The following is a 24174-nucleotide window of genomic DNA, read 5'->3' as shown; positions in this document are numbered from 1 at the left end:
TTATGAGTTCTGTCACGCAACAGACACAGAAGAAATCATGGTGTAATACTGTTCAATGAATGAGCAAAAATACTAAACATTATGTGATCTCCCATTGAGCAATGAGACAGCTAGAGTTTTAAACAGGATGACAGTTGACTAATCTCAAACTAGGTTTTCAAATAACATTACAGCAAAGCGTAGGGTAGTCTCAAACTTATTTTTAGATAAATTACCTTCATTTTTGACATTAAGTATTATGCATATAATGCAAGAAAAAAGCATCATCTGTCTATCAGACCATGAAAAAAACCACATCAGCACACTCCAGCCAGATAAGGAAACAAAGATTTATTGGTAGTTTTATAAAGCTAAAAAGGTCATACATTTAAGAGACAAAGAATACACAATAGAACACAGTCATCATCAAGGCACATAATGAAAAACCAAATTTGAAACATTCCATCTTTTCAACATTTGAAAAGATCACCATAATTTTCAATACTCATAATGGCACTTGCACACTATAAACAAAATGGAGGAAGTCTAGAAGATAGAAACTGCGAAAGTCATCTTGACATCACACACACACAATACATTTGCTCATTGGTCACAGTCAAACAAAATGATCAGCAGTTGATCTCACAAATCCCACAAAGATACAACAATATTGGCAAAACCAAGAAACACTCAGATTAGAAAGGCATTATACATATGAACGATTTGGATTTTTTGTTTTTTCGTTTTTTTTTTAAAAAAGTGCAAAGTCCAAGGTTTCCCTAAAGGGAAGGCCAAAATACACAGCTAAAGCTGCCATTTTCTGAAATCTGATGAAACAACATTGTATAATACAGGTTTTATGGAGTTGTTATATATCAGTTTATGGAATAAACAGCAGCCATGGAAGCACTGATCAAAGATTTACGTGTGACTGCTGTTTGCAAAATATGGCCCAAATAGTATGTGGAACAAGGGAGGTTCAGGCAATTATTTATGCTTGCTTATTCATTTGTTTAAAAAACCCCAAACAACCAAAAAAAACCACCCCCTAAGAAAAAGAATTAAAAAGGAGACCCTTAATGACCTTAAAGGAACAAAGTTCTTCCTTCGGTAATCCAATTTCAGGAAGTGGTCTAAGAGCAGTTGCTTTTAGAAGGTCAAGGTAAGTATAATCTTGAATTTACCAAGATTAAGACACCACTCATTGCAGAAAGCAGAAAAAGCCTAAGAAATGAGTTCAGTAATAATTGTTAATCTATTTCAGTGTTCAAGCCTCAAGGCAACTGAAATGTGTGCCCCTCAAAAAAAAAAAAAGTCACTTTGGAAGTACTTGGAAATGCTTAACTTTCTGCATTGAAGAAGTGCTGCTTTGTTTTTTGACAAGGAGCTGTTTCTCAAGCACTAACAAGGTCTACGTGCATGCTTTGCTTGCTACATGAACATCAATCTGATGGGCACCTGAGATCAGCACTGCCAGTTGGTCACTTGGACAAAACACTTCAGTATTTCCCTGTCTGAATTTCACACACACAGCCACTGTGCACGGAAGAGCAAGGGAAGGAGGATTTGTCGTGCATGACAGACCTGTAAAACCATTACATAATAATGCAATCCTCTGTGGCTAAAAGCACATAGTGGACTGCAGCCCTCTGAATAAGGGAAAGAATGGAAAGTCCAAAATGAGAAGCATTTCTCTTCCCAAGGCAGCTATGAAGAGCTCTGCTACTGGCTGTACTACAATCACCACCCAGCTTAATACCAGATCTGCCACTCTGTTTTTAAACAGCAACTTGCACTTGTATGGAATGGATATAATAACCAAAGCTTTTTCTGTTCCTCTGTATTATGCTCCCATAAAACATGCAGCTGTAACCCAAAGCTTGCCATGGTTAATGGTGCTAACATTTACAGGTGCAATGAAAAGCAGGTCCAGTGAAGCAAGGTATCAAAATCGCTGACTGTATTACAAAAATACCGTGTAAATCCATTCGAGGTATCCTGATACCATGGAACAGCAGTTTGTCAGGCTCTTTAACTAACAGAAAAAACAGGTCTGCCTGAAGATAAAAGGTGATAGACTACCTAGTAATGTGTAACTCCATCCTTATCTGTATCCAACATCCTATTTCTTACGAACTTAACATTCAGTCTTCAAAAATAACAAAAGTGCTTACTTCTAGGCATGCAAAATGTCACCTGTGAATTGCTTGAGTGTAGGCAGCATGACAGAACAAAAAGTCACTTTCATACTTTCATATATTCAGTATCAAGGCAGTATAAACTTCTCCTACCTTTGGTTTGATCCAAGACAAATACACATTTAGAAAAGACAATAAAAAAAAGAGAGAGCAAAATATGCATGATTTCCTAAAAATAAAAACATACTGTTGATTTAAAGACAGTTTCTTGATTTTTTTTTTCAACTCAGTGACATTTTAAAGTGCAATATAGGTATCTGTTTAGAAATGGTGAACTAAAATTTAAGAAAGTTTCTTCCCACTTAAGGACAAAAGTAGAAGTTGCAGCATCTCTCCACGAAGATCTGTCTCGAACTGTGAGAGCAGATTACTTGAGAAAACATTATTATTATGGTGTTTCCAACCACATTAGAAGCATCTCACCTTTTTCCTTCATCTCATGCTATTCCCAAATTCTGCTTCATTTTTTCATATACAACATAGCTGATGCTGACAGCTGGAAGCACTTTCATAAAATTAGGGGCTATGCCCCTGTATAGTCCTCGGAGTCCCTCTGTAGCAATAATTCTTTGAAAGAGACCAACCATGCTTAGCTGTGGAGCTCCTTCCACTGAGGCTAGAACAAAAATATAGTGTGTTATAGAACAGTTTGAGTAATATTAAACTTCTCAGGCAAGTATCAAATACCTGGGTGGTGAGCCTGCTATTCACCCCTAGGGCCACTGAAAAGAGATCTTTTTATTCCCAGACATTTGGGAGATATTCCTGCGTCTAAATCCCACTGAAAAGCATTATCCATCTATATTCCTTTAGAAATTTAGGCTCCTATCCTTAAGTGCACAAACCTATCAAATAAAAATCTCAACTATGAAGCTGTCTTTATGCAATGTCCTCCACAGCAAACCTTGTCTGCCTTCACAGGACAATGCAAGCTCTGCTATTTAATATGTAAAATTTAGGAAACATTCTACATTTTAGAAAAGTGCTCCCAGACTATGACAGGGGCTCTATGTCTGGTAGTCTTCTATGGAATGTGGCTCTCAGAATATACAGAGAACCAGTGTCCAAAATGTTACTTTTGAATCAAGTATGAAGAACAACAGTGTTGGGGCTAAAAGGGAGAAGAGACCAACATTAAGAAGAATTTTGCAGATAAGTCCTTGGTTTTTCCAAGTTTGTTTTGTTTTTTGTTTTTTTTTTTTTATTCCTATGTCTCTGCTACAGTTATTCCAAATAATACAATTTTGATGTGACCACACAGATATATTTTCAGTACAAGACAACTCACCTTGAGCCTGCATGCGTGTTCTGATAAGAGCCAGAGGGTAACTGGCTAACTGCCCACATGTGCTGGAAGCAGTTCCACATCCCAACAATACAAAAACACCTGGGTTGGCAGAGCTTGATGCATAGTGTTCTAGCCATGTACTCTTTAAGAGCTGCCAAGGTATAAAATTAAATAGTAACACAAGATATCTGCATTCAAAAAAGTAAACAAATACTTATTCATAACGGACCTTAAGGGCTCAATCCTGAAAAGCACCAATTTTACTACACTAGTCCTACATGCTGACTTTTAAAGTCCACAGGTAAACACCTTAGGACACAGGCAAGGACTTAAAGCAGAGTACAGTAGTTAGTACCTAGAAGAGAAATCCTTAAAAGATCCAGCAGCAGGAACAGTGCTCACATTCTAGACCCATAATACTTTGAGGAGAGGAGGAAAACCCAACTCAGCACCCCACAGGGTGCAACAAAAGCTTGCTCAGCTGTGCACATCACCTCATGCAGAAAAAAGGTTGCAAATTGGGAAAAAGAATTCCATGCAGTTTTGAAAACGTATGTTCAAGCAATTCTGCTGATTACTAATGCAGTGTCAAAAAAAAGATTTATCTAGACGAGGAAAAAAAATAGTCTATGTGTCTGAGTTATTTAACCCACTTTGAAGCAACACATAGCATCTAAGGTAGATAAAATATTTTCAACATTGCTGGTGAGTGTAATAGGTACCAGTTCCTCTCAAAAGCAAAGACAGAGGTGTTTCAAATTCCTCAGAACAACTATGTCAGCCACAAAGAATTTTGGTGACATGCACAGATACACAAGAAGTTCAGGTTAATATAATCCAATTATAAATCAAAGAAAATGGCAAAAAAAAATATATTAACTATCATAAATGCAGGATAGGTACCATAATATGAATAACTTATCAGGTTTTTAAGGCCCATATTTACTATAGAATGGTATGTTCCAGTCTAACAGGGTTAGTTTAGTATGCAAGCACAGTGTACTGCCAAGTCTATATAATCCTGTCTAAGAACATTTCCTGTTTGGTACTGTTGCCTGTAAGAGCCCATCTGCACAGGCACTCCTGCAGGAGGGGCAACCAGAAATACTGAAGTCTAGTAAGACTAGAGGAAGTCTCATTTGCCTATTTTCAATCAAAGGCAACTGTAATAATACAAGCATATTACAAATCTAACTAATGATACAGACATTGTAAAGAATATTTACGCTTTTTGTAAAGTAACTGGTGACAGCTACATGTGTTCAGTGATCTAAACTCACAGAATCACAGAATATGCTGAGTTGGAAGGGACCCACAAGGATCACTGAGTCCAACTCCTGGTCCTGTACAGGACCATCCCCAAGAGTCACACCATGTGCCTGAGGGTATTGTCCAAACACCTCTTGAACTCTGTCAGTCTTGGTGCTGTGACCACTTCCCTGGCAAAACTTGTTCCAGTGCCCAACCACCCTGTGGGTGAAGAACCTTGAACTCACCTCATAAACAGCAAGGTCAATGCCAGCATAAGGAATTATACCCAAAATATTAGGAATATAGCCTTTGTAGAAAGCCTTTAGACCTTCTCTTTTTAAAATCTTCTTAGCACAGTCAAACATCCCAGAATATTGCCCTGTTTTACCCACAGCCAATCTGGTCTTTAAAACCTAAAACGGAAAAAAGAGTACCTTTAATTAATTACCTATTTTATAATCTATTATATACACAGTATATCTCTGCTTTTTCAATTCTCTGGAACTGCTTTGCATTTTGGTGCTTCAAGCCTCCTTTGTAATGATTTCTGGCAAGTATTTGTTAGCAGCAGGCTTCTTCAGGTCTATCCTTAGTGCAGAGCACCACACAAAACCATAAACTAGCTTACAAATTCTTAGACTTTTTGATTAAAACAGCCATATTTTTGATCAACTTGAAGGCAACAGTGTGGGCAATATTCAATGAAGCATCAGCTAAGGAACAAGTGAGAGCATTAACATACCAACAGATCCCACTTCTGGTCTGGGAACACCAAAGCATATGAAGAAAATAATTTTTTGAAAAGCATGACACTTAGAGAGGTAGTTAAGAAATATAAAGATTGTGTCTCACTACTGAAACCCAGCACCTGATTAATAATGCAAGTAAGTCTGTACAGCACCTTAGGATGAAGAAATTAATAACAGAATCCAAAAGAAACCACTGAAGACATTTCCTGTGCAAAATTTGGCCTACTTTAAAGCCTCCTAAGATTGCAGCTTCCTCAGGAGTTTCCTGGCACTTGGCTTTTCTCTATTACTTAGAAATAGCCTAATAAACACTTCTAGGACAGTACTATGTCTTTTAGGAAGACCAGAACATGTTATTGTAGAATAGTTCATCTGTCTCCATTGATCAGTGTAATCCAGACAACCTATGTAACATTTCAGTTATTCCCTAATTTAACCCATCTCTGTACTCAGGTTAGCTGAGATTCAGCCCCTGTAACAGCAAGGATGCTCTTTAAAGAGATCATTATCACTTCAACAGTGAAAACAGATATTTTCTATTCCTACTGACACCCTGTTTAAGGGTATATTTTGCATAATTAGCAAACCTTGATGTTGGTATTGGTTTACTCCCAGACCCAACATATATTCCAACATGTATTTACACAACTGAAAAACTTTCTGGGGAACCAGCAGTAAAGGAAGTACACCCTACTTCTGTGAAATGCTGTGAAATAGTTACACTAGAGCAGTTAATATATTAACACTTTTTACACTGCAACGTGTAGTGCCACCTTCAAATGTGTCCTACAGAGGAAAGAGCAGCCAATCCAGCCAGCCCCAGCTGTAGCTGTTACATCCTTCTTCCATGCTGCTCTCCTTATCAGATGCAGATTCCCATTATAATGCAACACAACTTCAGTTCTGCTACAGACAACACCAATCTCTGCTTACATACGGTGGGAAAAGGATTTATGCCCAATTCAGAAAATGCTTAAATGCGTACTGAATTTTAACTGTGTTCTTCAGTAATTTTTTTTCCCTGAACTAGATTTAATTTAAATATTGTTTTTAAACAGTATTATACAGCCAAATACAAGGGAAAATTACAAGAACCAATTAGAACATAGTATATTCTAAAATGCCTAGCACTGAAACTCTGAAAGGAAGTCCAAAGTAAAAATAAATTAGGATATAAGACTAGAAAGGAATCCTTACAATATTTGCAAGAGCAAAATGGGGTTTACTTTGGAAATGAAGCAAATACTTGGTTACTCTTTGGTACCTCTGTTACTTACCTCCATGGGATAAATAGAAGTTTGTGCTGTTGCTCCAGCCAAAGAACCAGATATAAATCTTTCAACAGTGCCCAGCTTTCCATCATCCCTAGTGAGTATCTTCTTATACTGTATAGTTAAAACACATAAAATAAACATCACACGCTTTTTAGGAGTGGCAAGAGTTACTATGAAAGGCAAGAGTACAGTACAAAATGTCTTTTCAAGCTGTACTTAGTTTCTCGTGTATTTACAGTTACATTTACTAACCCAACAAATTTAGAACTATTCTCACTGCAGCTCTGTGATTCTCCAGAATACAATAAACATTCCAGCCTACAAGAATCCTTTACATTAAACACCTCAGTCGCCCCCAGTATTGTTGAGTGTTCCACAGCCAACTCAAGGGTACCCTCACTATGGACACCAGAAAACAAACTGGAACCAAACTACTCCTTGCATTCTTTGGTTGGAAAACTGGATCTGCAAGGATCAACTGGCAATTTGACAGAGGTACTTGGAGAGCTCTACATACTGTGTCCTGCCAGGCAGAGACACCATCATGCAAGAATGCATCATCAGCTCCTGAAAGGCTGAACAAGAGTAAGGAATAACGTGCCCAAGGTTACTCTGTGGTACCTAAATCTGCACTTCAGTCTACCAATATCCCCAAGTTTATTTGATTTTTGTTGCTTTTATTTCCTAGTTGTACAGAAATGCACAGTATCTTCATTCAGACTTACTTGAAGCACTAGCAAGCTCCACAGAGGAAAAATAAAGCTCATTTAAATACACCAGAATGGGAGTTCATTTTCCAAAGGAGGATTAGGCCTTAACATGATGCTTAAAGCTGATTCAGAGGTAAATATAACTCTGAAATCCAGGATGAGGGCATCATAGCACTGTGATATTTGACTTTAAATGAATCCTGTGTAAGTTCAGCTAGCATAATGTGCTAAGTTTTCAGTTGTTGTCACTTTGAAGGAACAATCTAGGTATTAAAGCAGGGCTCATACAAAGCCATGCAGACTGGAAGACAGTTTAAAATGTATGACAGATTTAGTTTATGTACACTACTTATAATACAATAGCAAAATCTGCCTAATACTAAGTATTCTATTAATGGAATAGACTATTTTAAATCTGAAAGTCACCCTAAATTACTGTGACAAAATCCCCAACCATGACAAGAACTCCTGTATAATACAACAGTGCAAATAATGAACAGTGAGAGTGATGTAGTATTTTATTTACCATTGTTTTCATTCCTGATTTATCATCCTACCTGTTCATAAGCCCAGAACTTAATAGCTGTTTCAGGAGCTATTTTCACAACATTTACACCATTTCCCCTCCAAAGGGATCGGACACCACCTTCTTTCAACATTTGCTTGAAACCACTGGCTATATTCATTTTGTTTGATTTTGAACCATGAACCTAAAAAAAAAAAAAATTAAAAAAAATCAAAGTCACAGTAAAGAACACTGCTCTGATTAGCTTATAAAACTCATCAATATTAAACTGATTAAATATATCAACTAGCAAAGCCACATCCACTATTGAAAAAAATCTTATTTTAGTGGCACAAGTACTGTAATATTTTGCTTACATAGTCCACGTGACTATGGAAAAGACAATTTTCATGAACACAAAACATGGAAATTGTCAAAACATAACTAGACCTCCAGAACGTAGATACTGAACCAATGCACTGGAAACCAAAAAGTTCTGGGACATTGCACCTACCTGCATCATCACTTTAAGGCGATCTAACGGTGCTGTACCTGTCCGGGAGACAGCACCAGCCACTCCTCCTGCCAACAGCTGCTTCCACCACTGCCCAGTCTTTTTCTCTTCCTCCGTGAACTCATCTGGAACAGTCAAACTATCTCCTATATCCAACACCTTTTAGAATCCAAAGCAAAGATGCACAAATAACTGTCTCATTCCATCGCCTCAACTTTATCAACAGTTCTAATTCAAATTAACATATCACTTAAGAATTTGTAAATAGAATGCTAGTTAAAAAATAAGAAAACAGCTCTAATTTACATTCTATAATTAACTTGCTATGCATTGCTATTCAGTGAAAAGCAACTTTTAGTCACTTCTACATAGATATTGAGTAATAACACCACAGACCCACCATTTCAAAGACAGCACCATCATCATTAAAAATTACGACAAAGTTCCGCCTTGAGTATGGCCCAAGCAAAGACATTCTGTCATGATCAGCAGTCCTTTACAGTCAGCACTAAAGCTCAAATGCTTATATGTTGCAGCTAACCTTTCACCAGACAGCCTTCTGGGATTAGTTTGGTAATCTCCTAAGGATGCTAACAAGAGATTTCTCTCTCACGGTAATTTATTCACACATATGTGGAATGTCCCCTTCCCCCTACTCTCCCTAACATTTTCAAGTAGCATTTTTACAGCTGATACAGCAAAATATTCTATTTCTGGTAATTGCTGTGTATTACCTTAAATAATTAGAAGTTTGACTAATGTTTTATACATTGTCTTATCATCAGCTGTACTGAAAAACACATTTAATAATTTTTCTCAGCTATAAAAGTTTGAAATTTCATTAAGAGGTGCACATTTGTATTACCATTCAATTTGATCAAAGAACAACATTACTGCAGGCTTTAGTGATAAAGCTGTCCAAGACATAAGACTATGAAATCTCACATATCACTTAAAACAGTCTTTGTTCTTATGTGTAACTTGCAACCATGACATATGAGGAAAAAATACACGTAGATAATGCAAACATGATATTACACATAAATTAAACTTATAAAAGGAGCAAGAATATTTTAATAACTGGCAAGTACTGTCCAGAAAGCATGTTAACAGATAAACCTTTTAAATTATTGTTGACTTTAATTGTAGACACTATATCCCTAATTTACGCTGCATTCTCTATCTGTCAGTAGACAGACTACTGTCTTGGTCATGTGGAACAAAAATTGCAGAATGCAGACTATAAATATTGCCACTGGACAAACAGGATAAGCACCAACTATTCTGGATACTGAACACAGAAGAGATCAATTGGAAAATCCTTTCATCTTTCTGCCATTCATGGTTTCCATGTAAGGTGTCATCAGTTGCTCAACTACATGGAAACATCAAAAGATCAATCAGAAGTCTCAAAATATAAATTCAATGTTCTTAGAGATATTATGATCATCTACCAGGGTTTAAACCTTGTGCCTACTGAGACCTAAATGCAACTAAGAAAAAAAAAGATAAATTTGAGGGCCTTTATAACAGACAGGCCACAGCTACCAACTCATAATAAGTCTATGCCAATGCAGTTATCTGCTTGGAAGAGTCTGGTAGTATTAAAATTTTACAATAAAAACAGAATTGAAAGAGCTGTCAATGCCAGCCAGGCTGGGAGGTCTCACATCTGCTCTTATCTGAAACAGCAGCTGTGTTGCCGTGTAGCTGGATTTTGCTTGCTGTGATAACTGGGTCATCAGCTGACTGCAACACTAAGAACACAAGAGGCTCCCAGAGTTGTTTCTTGGGGCTAATTAATGACATTTCATTAAAAAAAAAAAAAAAGAAAAATATAGATCTTATGTTTAATAATAGTAAAAAGCAGCATTTTATTAAAGCAAAGGTTTTTTTACGCAAAGGAAGCTGGGACCAGGGCTATTTGATCTCATAGCAGTGCTTCAAGTGCTCTCTTGAGCAAACAGGGAGCTAACTCTCTTTTGGCAAGCATTCCTGGATTGAGATTGTATAGTGTGAAACATTCAAAGCTCTCAGATCTCACAAACTGTTTTTTATTATGGAAATGCTGACTTATCCCTGGAGATACAAATGGTCTCACTATATTCAAAGCAATCTGTCTTTACCTAACTTTATTTAGTCCAAAAATCTACAGGAAGGATATATAGCAAACAGGATTACTATTGGTTTACTTATTGTTCTTAAAAGTCAGTCACTGAGGTGACAAGAGCTCCATTCAATAATAACTTTAAAAATTTATTTGCAGAGTGGATATCCTATTGTTGTATATTCTGTCATTTTTGAATTCTATAGCACAAAAGAGTGTGAGAACATGTGCACAGAAAATCATCACTACAGACACTAGTGATTTTATATTACTATATAAATGCAAATACTAATTTCAGCACAAGCAACAGTCTATATAATGTCTATATAATTTATTACAACAAATGAAAAGCACAGAACATAAAAATATACTGTGATGTGTAGAGAAGAAAAATATTTAATATTGTGGTTATTATTTTTCTGTGGAATATCTCCAAAGGAGGAAAAGGATTCCATCCTAAGAATTACTGATAATTACTTGCAAAGTTTAGACCAAGTGCTTTGTAGAGAAGAAGCTCACATGACACTATCCTGCTGGCACATGGGAGAGCACAAAGTGAAAAGGAAAATCAAACAATTCTAAACATAGGTATGCTTGAAATATAATAAGTGTGAAGCTGTTATACTCAATATTGCAAATTAACACAGCAGAGATGAATTTATAAGCTGTACTAAGTTAAAAGAAAAGTTGAACTTACAGTGGAATGTTTCCAATATCGAATTATTTCCTCAATGTCTGTAGCTGGATTAAACATAAAATGATCTCTCCACTCATTCCAATCTACTGTCATTGTCCCATCAGCATCAATACTGAAAAGAAATTGAACATATATAAGGAAACAGTAGCAGGGATGGGGTTTTGTTGTGTTTTCCTGCCTGCCCCCTGCCCTTTTTTTTTCTGTCCATCACATCAGTGACAACTAACTGTCAATTCCACATGGCAACTTCAAGGCTGAATCTGCCATGGCCTTTTAATACTATGCTTTTCCTATCCAAGTGCATCTGGCATATTCCCTTTAAAAACACAATATAACACTTCATTATATCAACATTTACAGGGAAATGAATAACATTCTCCTCCCAGAACCAGATGCTCCAATAGTGACCACTTAATATTATCCAAGAGTAGACGGAATACATGAGAATTCCCATAAAGGCACCACTGAAAGTACCAACACTTTTCAAAGTTATAATCCCATTTATTCTGTTCTCTGAGTTATAAAAATACTTTATAATACAAAGAAGCTTAAAATACTTCAAGAAATAGTAATTCCTGACCTTTGCAATATCTTTTCTGCCTGTTTTTCTGAAATGTTTATACCCAGTATCTTGAGGGACTGGACAACTTCTGATGCTTCAATTTTTCCTTGAAACATTAAAAGAAAGATGATACATATTTAAAACATGGATCTTACAACAGTTAGCACCTTGGAGTTCACTAGGTTCTATTGTAACACCTGCATAATAGCAAAGGTAATTTAAAATCAATTTAAATACGGATGATGTATTTTGATTGCCTACTACAAGGACTGAGCAAAGCCAAGTACATTAAAATCATGCAACCAAACTGAATGCAAACACTCAGTTAGAAACTGTTTTATCTTTACTAGGTAGAAATAGTTAAAAATTTCCTTATAGTTTCTCCATCTGGGAAACAAAGAGCCCCAGTTCAATGGACTTGGAAAATAACAGAAAGAAAAGAAGACTACAATAACTTATTATTACAATCTGTAGTAAACTATAATTATGATCCTATTAAGGAAAAGAAGTAAAGGTTCCATATTCACAACTTTTTTTTCCATTTCAGACAAAGAATATAAGTTGAATTGCTTTTAACATACAGTTTCTTCAAATGATATTTGAACAAATAAAATAAATCAAGGCATACCATCATTGTTTTTGTCCAGGCTCTTAAATGCCAGTTTCATCTTTTTCTCATGTTCTTTAAGGTACTGCATAAATTCTTCGAAATCCAGCTGTCCATCCTGGTTAATATCTCCAGCTTTAAAAATTTTCTGTTGAGAGAAAATTCAGCGGTTGACTTTTCCAAATTACACCAGGTCACAAATCACCATTTGGTTTCAGAATTTAATGTACTCATATTTTCATAAAGAGAGAAAACACTCGTCAGTAAATATATATTTGAGAAAGCATTATTGATTATTTACATACAGGTATCAAATAATTTGTGGAGAAAGAAGTGGGGGACAGGACAGGACAAAATCACAAAAGAGACAAGTTTAAGCCTGTGAGTTTCCTACACATGGAATCTGTCAATATGTCAGTCAAATTAAACAAACATAATCTTGATTATCCTCTTAATCCAGTGGTCTATTAATTATGAATTATAAAGATAAAAATACAAATAATATTTAACAATTTAACTGCTGACCAAAAAAAAAAAAATACAAAGATCTTGCCCAACTAGCACTTCCATCTCCCAGCTTTTGAGACCAGGGCTTTCTGCTTCCAACTGCCCTGACTACAATCTTAAACAAACTTGTACCAAGTACAGACACACTTATCTTCCTTTTTTGCATGTGCTTCCTACTAACTGCCCTGCAGATAGAAACATTTACATGTAAAAATCAACTGAGTTCAATACATGGCACACAATAGCCAGGAAACAAATGTGAAACAGAGCTCAGGCTTCCAAGTCCCTTCTATCTGCCAGACTGCCGTGCACAACTCGAGTTTCGGGGGAAAGTAACTCTCAACAAGATTTGCACGGCTGTTCTAATCTGCAAAATCTGCTTTTAATCATTCTGTTTACTCCACTTTAATTAGCAGAAGTCCTCAAAAGACCAAAGTCCAACAAGTTCTAGCCTACAGAAACTGAACACAAAGGAAGCTGAAAACTGGTGTATTCATTGAAGGTGTCTGAAAAAAAATTTAAGGCATCTGAGTGCATTTATGTGGCCTCATTCATCTTTCCTATCCCTCTATAAAAAGTAACGTACTTTAACATTTCATCTCAAAAAATCAAAATTGATAAGATTATCAAAGATTTCTCAACAAAATGGAGGAAAATTATGTGGTACACCACAGTGAAACAAGCAAATTATTTACTTCCCATAATACAGTAAATTGCATCAAAAAAAATCAACTCAAGATACCACATATTTAGACAAAGGGGTTTGGTATCAGCTTTGAAAAATAGTGTTCTTAGTATAGTCATAAGTCCAGCTTGATTGTAATTTCTATTAATAACCTGTCAACAAAGATATAGTCATCAATTCAGTTTCATGCCCTTGTCAATATAGTTGGAGCTATTCAGAATTTCCCATTACAAAAAAAAATTAGCTTACATTTATGGAAGTTTATGGATACGCTCCTGACTATGACCTTCTAACAAGAAATTAAGAAAGGCTAACAGATTAATCATTCAAAAAAACCCAAACAAATAAAAAAACTAACCAAAACCCACCATTAAAAATTACTCTAGCCCAAAAAGAGTCCCCCTCCTCAAAGACACTGTAATCTGAACCCATCTTTTGCTCCATGCATGGCACCTCATGCCACAGGGTCCGAGTGTCCTGCTTGGCTCCCACGCGCTACTGAGGTGATTTACGTGGCACTTGTACTCACTTGGAGTGAGTTCTAGTCAACACAAACTCTTACTGTTCCCCACTGCTATCCAACCACACAAACTGAAATGCAGAACAAGGAAAGTGTTGTTCTGCCTCACAGATATGACAAAACTTGAACTATATTATAAATTACAAAACCTCCACTGCTGAGGATGACGTGAGCCAAAGAAAACGGAAATTCCTAGGAAGTTCAGAGAGCTGGCAACTTCTGTGTGTGACGGGGGGCACCTTTCAGTTCATCTGCCAAAGCAGAAGATTTCATACTGCAACAACTAGAAAAGGGTAAGCACAAACATGCTCTCCATTCCCTACTTTTGTTTTGGCAGTTATTTTCCAGACTTCAAGCCAGTGTCAGCCACTCTTAGTGCAGCAGAACAGAAGTGACAGGGAACAAAAACGTGTGGTTTCCTCAGCAGGCACATGGATTTTTCTCTCAGTACAGATCTGAAAGTTCATACAAATAAAAGCCTCTTGGTGTTTATGAAATGAACTAATTATGTGGGTGTTAAAGTTTCAGATTAAAATCAGTAATTCGCAGGTTTGTGGAACAAACAGGAACACTGGAAGAAGCTTGTCTTCCACCTGTCAGGCAGAAACTTCCTCCTGGGGGGTTATATGCTCCATGGGCATAGCCAGCAGGAAGACACATACTTGATTCTGTGAGGAGCCTGGCACACTAAGTCCTAGGTACAAACTGCCCATTCACAGCATCAAATAATTTAGGAACCTCTGGAGGCCACTGAGCACAACCCCAGCTCAAAGCATGTCTAATCTAATTAGATCTGATTAGATCAGGTTGCATAGGACCACATCCAATTGAGTCTTGAACATCTCCAAGGATGGAGGTTCTCCAGCCTCCGCAAGTAAACTGTTCCATCATTCAATCACCTCCTCTTCAGTTCAACAATGAATCCAACTTTGCTGTTCTGCATTTAATATACTACCAGATTTTGTATAATTACAGTCACTTGTCACTATGCCACTGCCTGGTTCACCAACTTCTCTGATGGAGGAGAACTGGCTGCATTTTAAAATAGGTATGCTTACAACAATAGAGCAGGAACCAAACTAGATGCCAATACTCACTTGGAAGTCCTGGGAAACAATGTTCAGCATGCCTGCCTCGTAAAACCCGCCATTTCCTGTTACAGACTTACTGTGGGATCACCTCACCTTTACAAAGGCCCAGAATCAAGAGGAAAATGTTTATTTTTCAAGGCATACTATTTCTTCTCTCATTGTCTAAAAACTGTAACCCCAAGCAACAAGGATAATTCACTAGATAAAATGAAATGGTGACCATGTAAAGAACTGCTAATTATTAGATATAGGAAGACAGTTTAGATGATGACATGAGCCAGCAATGTGCACTTGCAGCCCAGAAAGCCAATCACATTCTGGGCTGCATCAAAAGAAGAGTGAGCGACAGCTCAAGGGAGGTGATTCCGTCCCTCTACTCTGCCCTTGTGAGACCCCTGGAGTGCTGTGTCCAGCTCTGGGATCCTCAGCACAGCAAAGACATAGACCTGTTGGAACAGGTCCAGAGGAGGCCACAAAGATGATCAGAGAGCTGGAGCATTTCTCCTATAAGGTGCCTATGAGGAAAGGCTGGAGTTCTTCAGATTGAAGAAGAGAAGGCTCCAGGGAGACCTTATTGCAGCCTTTCAGTACTTAAAGGGGCTTAAAAGAAAGATGGGAACAAACTTTTCAGCAGGGCCTGTAGCAATAGGACAGGGGGTAATGGTTTTAAACCAAATGAGTGTTGATTTTTATTACTTATTCCTTATAAGTTTTTTACAATGAGGATGCTAAAACACTGGAGGAGGTTGCCCAGAGAAGTGGCAGATGCTCCACCTCTAGAAACATTCAAGGTCAGGCTGGATGGGGCTCAGAGCAATCTGATCTAGTTGAAGATGTCCCTGTTTATTGCAGGGGGATTGGACCACATGGCCCTTTAAAAGTCACTTCCAATCCAAACAGTGCTATGATTCTATCATCTTTCTTTTTAATGCTACGGGCCTTCAAACATACTGACTAAAATGCTCCTATGCTGACCTACTTGGTCATGACACTGTCACCTTTTTCTCCCCCCCCCCCTTTTTTTTTTAATAATTCTGCTACTTTTATTCTTTTTCTGCTGCATATTTTCTTAACACAGCTGCTTTCAAAGTCCTGCACAACCAGGCAACACCAATGTGAAAGGCCACAAGTAGACTAAAATACCGAAGATATTTTTTAAAAATTTTCTCCATAATATAAATCATGTTGCAGTGTTGAATTCCTACTCCTCCAGAAGACCTCTGTATTTGGTGTGGAAATGTAAGTCAGCGGGTCTGATAAAAAAAAAAAAGGAGTTACGGACAGGCTTTATATACACTTCAAAAAATCCTGACCCTCTGTAAGTGTCCTGATGAATTATTAGATTACTCTGTGCCAAAGTTGTGAACTTTAACACATTCATGGCTATAATGTAAAGACAAAGAATGCAAGACACTAGAAATCTTAATGCTTTTATGTAGACTTTTAACTTCAGAGTTTCATTTTTTACACTATTTAGTATCACTATTTATGTATTGTGCATAAGCCTTCACATTCTGTTTACAAAACTCAACTGTGTGTGAAAGGTAGGGCTGCTGAGTGCAAATGATTACCAATCATCTATTCATCAGCTTGTTATGTCAGCTATTTAATATAATGTAAAGACTATTTAAAAGGAAGTGATTCAACAAGAAGTTACTGGCTTCCTATCATGCTATCTACAAGACATAAGCAAAAAACAGCACTTCAAGATACGTAATTGGTGCAAGTAGCAATTAGTTGTTCTGCAAGCTGCAACAGGAGTTCCAGAGGGCACGGTTACAAATACTGCATATAAAGAACACCACCACCACAGTAAGAATATCATCATGTCTTTATCCATTCGCAAGTTTCACATTTGCTTTTAAAACCCGAGGTACTATATATAAAACCAATCATGATATTCCCTCCTCCTTCTCTTTTCCCTTTTTTCAATTCTTTCCCTCTTCACCTTTATTTTTTTTTAGCACCAGCCACTCACATAGCTCTGCATTCTACAATTTTAAGTTATTTAACTGTAATATAGTTGGAAAACAAACTCAGTTACAGCTGAAATATAGACAGCTCTCCTCTCTTTACTGGACACATACCCAACAATAGTCCTTTTCCTATTTATATTTGCCAAGACTACACAAATGATGACCCAAAATCAGTAGTAAAGATTATTAAAGTCAGTCTTGTCAAACTACATCAGCTGGGAGATAAATCCAGCATAAAGGGAAAGGTCCCAGTGACTCCACATAACACACTAACAAACTAGACTGACACTCCACCACCAGAAATCCAACACAACACTGTATTTTGAGCAAAACAGTAATTTGAAGTGCCTCCAACGGCCTCCCAATTTGTCCAAATTCTGCATACATATTTACTCACTTGCCCCCCAAAGGATACCAGCAACAGGTAAACCCAAGCAGGCTCTTTAAACCTGCCACAGACAGACATTAAGAGCCCCCCACTCCAGTACAGCAGACTTGCACCCTTGACAGTAGCAGATGTTGCTATCAGCTGCAGAGCTTCCCTTTCCTGTTCTTTGCCCTAATTACCATTCTTCCTGCTACAGGACAGCACTGGCAGAGGTCTTCTCACTGGTCCATTTCAGGTAACAGAATGTCTAGAAAACAGGACTAAAAAGGACAAGATGCAAGTCATGAGTATGCTCTCCCCACATGCTTTGCAGAAGCTGCTCCCTCAGGACCTGGATAAACTCTCTCAACTCATAGCTATGAATTAAATTTCAAGAATCTGAAACAGCACACATGGAAGATGCAAACTATCCTTGAACTTTCATTCAGCATTCCTTGCAAGTTACACTGGTATTTTTGACTTTGAACATACTTGGTAGACAGACTTTTCCCATTAAATAAGACTACTCTGCTAAAAAGGCATCCCCACCTTAGTCATCTCAAAAGATTTATCAGTTTACCTTGTTTGTTTATCTGGGACACACTGGTGTCTCAAGACAAGGGTTTAGCAGACATATGGTTAAGAAATGTCTCAGAGGTGAGGCTTCCCATATTTGGCAGTTCTTGGCATTCTTGCACTTTGCAGCAGCAGGAGGAAGAATTAATCACTCACTGTAGTCTGTCACTTTTCAGACAAATAACTATCAAGTTAGTACTCAAAAATAGTTCATTTTATCTCCTTGGATGTTTAAGGTGCTAAAACAAACTTAAGATTCATCTTGCTCTTTCATATGGAGACTTGGAGACTATAGCACATATCGGTTAAAAGCTTCTGAAGCTGTACACATGGAAATGAAACAACGACTATATTTTACATATATATATATATATATAAAATAATGAAACAATGAAATAATGTTTGCTTACAATTGAATATTACTGAAGATATTTGAGGTATTTCACAATTAAGTCCCCATAACCAGACATAATCATCACAACTATTATGACCTGAAAAGGGAAGTTTTCTACAATCACATGACGTGACTGTAGAATCACGTTTTGGTAAAAACTGAAAGATACCAGACTACTCTAATTTTGTAGCACCAGTTTTTTAGCAGACTATTAAGGTGAGAGAAAGCTTCAATTCACATAAAGAATGACACACAGACAAGGAAATGCTGAAGCTTCTAAGACTGTGAATCTTCATATCACATATGATAATATCTAAGAGTAGATATAGTGTGATAGAAAATGCCCAGGTATCTTCTTTGAAGTTGCCAAAGTGATTAGTGTTTTTTCTAATTTTCTAGCCAAGCTACAAAATAATGAAGAGACTTCAGTTAACTTGGTCTCCTAGCCTTCTAATTTTGCCATGTATGGGAAGTTAACAAAATTAGGAAAAGAGCAAACATCTTAATAAAGCAGTGCAGAATTATTCAAGGACATATTTAGCTCAGTCACTAAACAAGTGTGTGCTTTCTGGACTAAGAACTGCTAAGATAAGTTCAAGCTCTGGAGCACTATCCAGCTGTAGTTTTTAGAGGCCAGAGAAAAGCACAGAAGGAAACAATACACACCTGGCCCTATTCTCACCCATCCTCTTGTGCTGAGACACAGCAGTGGAACACAGCACAGGGGCTTTCACAGAATTCCAAATTTCCTATGGTTTAAATGCAGAAACATATTTCAAGTGTTTGAGTATTTTTAGACTTGATTGGGCTAAATTTTTCATAAACAGTCGATTGCTCTAAACAGACCATAATCTGATTGTTGAGAAATGTCTCATTAGGCCCTGTCTCCACCACACAGAGGTGTCTCATCACACTGTTCTTTATCTAAAGGAGCCTTAATGTAGCCAAAGACTTATGTCAAAATGCTACAGTCAGTCCAAATAAGATCATTATACTGTTTCCAGAATGTAGTTATTCATTTCAGTAACATCTGCCTACTCCTAGCTCCAGGATTCAATGTATAAATAGTACCTGAATTTGAATGCTTGGCTGTTCCAAACTGAAGCTTGAAATATAGGGTTCACCTCCTACGGATTTACTGTAAGGACTGACTGCAACAGAAGGAAAGGATGAACAAAAATAGTACTTGATATAACTACTCACACCATTTATGGTACTCTCGCCTACGAGACACAGCATTCTGAAGACATAGGATGAGATCATATGAGATCTGATCCCAGCATCTATTTTGTGTCTCTACTAATCAAAACCACCGTACAATAGCTGTTAATATTGCTTCTAAAGCAATATTTGATACTGTCACCACACTGAATTCCTTTTTCATAGGTGTTCACATATTATGTCAGGAATCTTTTGCAACGTTTTGCAAAGTTAACCATTCCTGGCAGGTAATATACTACAATATAAACCAGGTGTCATCCTGGCAGCTTCCAAGCAGCACACATTCCAGATTTTCCAATGGTTTACTTTTGTCTGTCAGACACTGACAGAAGGCAGGTCAAGTAGAACAAAGTCAGGAGCTTCTGTCATGTCATGCTATGATGTCTTGCTATGGGGAAAAAATGATTCTTCCTTAGAGGGACATGCAACCTACCTCCAAAGCTTACCACATGGGTTCATATCAGTTCTTGTATCTACAATGTTACTTCACCTAAAAGAGTGTCTCATCATTAACAAAACTGTCAAGATAACTGAGGAAGGTTGAAAGAAAATACTGGTAGTCTATTACTCAAATGGATAGTGGGTTTGCATCCTATAAAACATGCATATTCCTTCTAGAGAGGAATTACAGTGAAAGACAAAAGAGCAAAGTAGTACCAGTAGCACAAACAATAATTTCTACAGTGAAGATGACAACTTGGGATCAACCAATTGACTTGGCAGTGAAACCCAGTAATGCTCACATGGTCCCTTTACCAATGCCTCCCAGAAGAATGATGACCAACACTTCCAGGTACATGGATTTCACCCCATGGGTTGGCAGCCAGCCCTGCAAGAGATTTTTGGAAACCTAACACAGGCCAGCATCTAGAACATAATGACAGTGCAAGGCTTAAGACTCTGACCCAGTCATGATGTACTGAAGCCTATTCTGCTCTAGAATATCCCAAGGTCTGCCCACGCCATGGTGCCACTATGCTGGCAGGGCTGAGCAGTTCAGTAGCTGACACTTTGCCATGTTGTGTCATACTTCCATGTCTCAATTCCTTACTCGTTAGTTGTTAGTAATTATAATGCTACTTCTGCCTCTCCAAACACAAATATGATGATTCAATATCTGACTTCTTTAATAAAATACCTTCTTACCAAGTAGTAAAAAGACTGAATTCAACATCACTTTAGAGCTCGAACTGAAGTGGGAGAAGGCAGTTTTGAGTTGCAAGAAAGTACAAGAAGCAGATTAGCTACGTAAAGGCAGGAAAGACGATGGAGGTTAGTCTTACTGAGGCTCTCTTATTACAAGAAGTCTAGTTATTAACAGTTACATATAACTAGCCTAGTTTCCAGTTCAAATTGTGCCCACTACTGAGTTTAAAACAGTGAGCATGCAGAAGTTCCAGTGCACTCCAACAATTCTTCCACCCCTCCCAAATGCACATGACTCATGGCTTGCTTTGTTTACTCTGTATTTCTTAAACTGAGGCAGCACTTCCTGCTCTCTGTTACATCCAGGTATGTCTAGATCATCTCTTATCTACTTCATGGGTTTCACTTTCAGTTTATCCTGAAGCAACTGAGAATAATTTGACAATTATTCAGATGTGCACTATTAGAGAAGATCACTGATCTTGAGAAGGAACTTGGAACTTCAATTCTAAGTTGCTCAAAACTTCAGCAGCACACCACTTGCGACTCAGGGCTTTCACTGAATTATGTTGGAAGACCACCTTTGTTAAACACCAGAAAATTAGCTGGTCACCTGTTTCCCCTTTGTTCAATGTAAGTAAAAACCTCAAACTGTTACAGTCAAACTGGTACAACAGGTTTACAACAATGTGTGTATAATCTGTGACTGAAATTCATAACTGTCATGCTCTTAATACTGACAACTTTCATGGATAACCAAATAGGCCAAACTGTCCCTCCTTTATATACTAACACCTAAGAACACAAAACGTGCCTGTTGTAAAGATGATTTTGACCAGCAGCAATACTGAAGCAAAAATGTGCTCTAATTTATACTCTCGTATAAACACCATTCAACTCAAGAGGACTCCTGGATACTTTTCCCTTAAGTACAGGGGACAGAAAACTAAATACCTGAAAGCGGTAAAATAAAGACCAAATAATGAGACCATAGGGGAAACATTGGCAGAGTATCCCACAATTAGCATAAGGTCGCTGAATTATTGACCCCTCAACACTGGAGTCAAAAATTAAGTTCCTTTTCCTGCAGCTCTTTCAGAAAGTGTGCAACAGCTACTACAAGCACGGCAGTGGAATGCCCTCGAACCATTCTTCACAATGAAACAAACAGAATTGCTACAGCAAAAGCTCCCCCACAGATCTCACCTGTGCCTGTTCAGCCTAATTGAACCCATGCATGCCTTGTCAGTGCAGACTTGCCTTACCACACAAACACGTACACCTTCAGAATTGCACATTAAATGACTTTATATGCTGATCCCTGGGGAGTGCTGAAAGTAATTAGGAAAGAGAAGGTTCTCTTCTAGGTAACAGATCAGATCTGCTAGTATAAGTCAGCATCGCACTGGAATGCTTGATGACTCAAGTTTTACTGACTTCTGAGGTCAAAATATTGATAGAAGGGACAAAGCAATGTAACAGTTGAACTGATCGCTGCAGAAGCCACGCCACGAGGAAATGCACTGTCTCTTTTGTGGTTCGATGGCCACTCCTACAAGTGTGCATTTTTTAATACAAGGGCCTCAGTATCTGAGGTAGTCCATACCAAGAATCATTTCCATGTCTATGTGTTTAAGGAGAGCTAGCTTACATAGCTAGTTCTGAAATCGCAACGTACAGTTATACAGATTTACTTACGTGCTGCTCAAACAAACCTTAATTTACTCTGATCTAGATAATGCATGGGTGGAGTGATAGATAAAAACTGTAAATTACTATCATTTATCGTGCTGGAAGAGGAATGTGCCATCAAGTACCACCCAACAAGGAGTCTAAGGATGTCAAAAGTCCACACATGATGAGTAAACCCACTCGGCAGTGGAACCGCCGACAGCCGTACGCGCTCGGGACCCTTCGCCTACAACCCGGGGCGTGCCTGTACAACACGGCCCGCGGCGCTGGAACGGCGTTCCGGGGAAGGAAAAAGGCAGGCCCGAGGCCGCGTCCATCCAGGAGCGGCCCCGAGCCCCCGGATGCGGCGGCAGCAGCGGCAGCCCCGGCCCGGCCGCGCCCGTCCCTCGGGCTGGGCAGGGGGGGCGGCCGGGCCGGGGCTCCTCACCCTCCCCGCGGCCCTTGGAGCCGGGACAGAGCCCTCGGCAGCGGCTGCGGCCCACGCTTACCTCCTCAGCCTCCTTCCCCAGCGGGATGCCCATGGCCCGGAGGCCCGTCTGGAGCTCGGCGATGTCCACCCTGCCGTCCTCGTTGAGGTCCAGTTTCCTGAAGAGGTTGGCGTACCGGGAGTCGCCATCCCTGTTCCCGTCGCAGGCGGCCGCCGGCAGAACGAAGCCTCGCAGGAGCTGGAACATGTCGGGGCCGTGAGGCGCGGACAGACGGACGGACACGAGCCCTCGGCTCCGGCGGGCTGGGCGCGAAGGAGACACCGCCCGCGCTGCTGCTCCCGCAGCTGCCCGGGGAGGGAGGGAGGGGCTGGCCGGGCCCGCCCGGGGGCGGGGGAGAGACGGAGGGAGGGAGCCCCGGCACTCCCCGCCCGCCCTCTTCCTCCACCCCGCGCCGCTGGGGGGGGAACGTGGGTGGGGAGGGGGAACGGCAGCCCCTGAGGGTCGGCACAGCGCTCCCGCCCGTTGTGTCCAGCTCAGAGTATCCAATACAAATAGAGAAACACCAACAACGCTGCAGAAGACCGAATTTGGATACTTGGGCTCATTCTAGTCCCCAGCGGTGGAGGACTGGGTTGAAGGTGTATGAAGAGCCTTCCCAGCCTAAGAGCTTGGCTTGCTTGGCCTAACAGAACAAAGGCTAGAAAAGGAGACATTTAGGTTTTTTTGCTTCATAATGGCTTCATAAATAAATCAGTGGAGTAAATGGAAAAGGACACAGGTGGTATAATACCAAATGAATAGAAAATGTCAGCAAGCAAGCTCTCCATGAGAGAGTTGTAGTGAAAAGTAATTTCAGCTGCCACTGAATTGAGTCTTGCTTTTATGGTGCATATTCAGCCAATACATAATCGTGGAAAGCCCATTTCAGCCTTACAGCAGAAACTTAGCAGCTTTGCTCACAGAGTAATTAATAAAGCTCATGTGCTACATTGTCTGACCACGGACTAGTGTTTGAAAAAGGGCTACACGCTCCTATGACTTGCATATGTAAAGACTGCCAGGTTGTGTTATAGGTTCATTGAATCACAGAGTGAGTGTGGTGGTAAGGGATCTCCTGCTCAAAGAAAGCT

The 24174-nt window shown here is 38.9% G+C and overlaps 1 protein-coding gene across 1 annotated transcript; it reads right to left on the bottom strand.

Annotated features, from left to right (window-relative positions):
• Positions 1-309: 309 nt before the first annotated feature.
• SLC25A24 (solute carrier family 25 member 24) lies at positions 310-23396 on the bottom strand. Its single transcript, XM_027671893.1, has 10 exons — positions 23105-23396; positions 12463-12589; positions 11853-11940; positions 11273-11384; positions 8469-8627; positions 8007-8159; positions 6743-6850; positions 4962-5129; positions 3466-3616; positions 310-2793 (listed from the first exon to the last, which is right to left on the bottom strand). The coding sequence occupies exons 1-10, from the start codon at positions 23288-23290 to the stop codon at positions 2615-2617; spliced, it is 1431 nt and encodes a 476-aa protein (XP_027527694.1). The 5' UTR covers positions 23291-23396; the 3' UTR covers positions 310-2614.
• Between the last annotated feature and the right edge of the window lie 778 nt (positions 23397-24174).

This window comes from Neopelma chrysocephalum, unplaced genomic scaffold, assembly GCF_003984885.1.
Source record: "Neopelma chrysocephalum unplaced genomic scaffold, ASM398488v2 Primary Assembly neopelma1_97222, whole genome shotgun sequence".
NCBI lineage: Eukaryota > Metazoa > Chordata > Aves > Passeriformes > Pipridae > Neopelma > Neopelma chrysocephalum.
Note: the sequence above shows the minus strand (reverse complement) of the source record. Positions and strands in the feature narration are given on the sequence as shown.

Excerpts from the sequence above, each read along its gene's own strand:
- SLC25A24 (XM_027671893.1), bottom strand. The coding sequence starts at position 23,290 with ATGTTCCAGCTCCTGCGAGGCTTCGTTCTGCCGGCGGCCGCCTGCGAC. Across the intron at positions 11,941-12,462 it reads CCTGGACAAAAACAATGATG|GAAAAATTGAAGCATCAGAA; the intron begins GTATGCCTTGAT and ends TAATGTTTCAAG. Across the intron at positions 11,385-11,852 it reads GCAGAAAAGATATTGCAAAG|TATTGATGCTGATGGGACAA; the intron begins GTCAGGAATTAC and ends ATTTCTTTTCAG.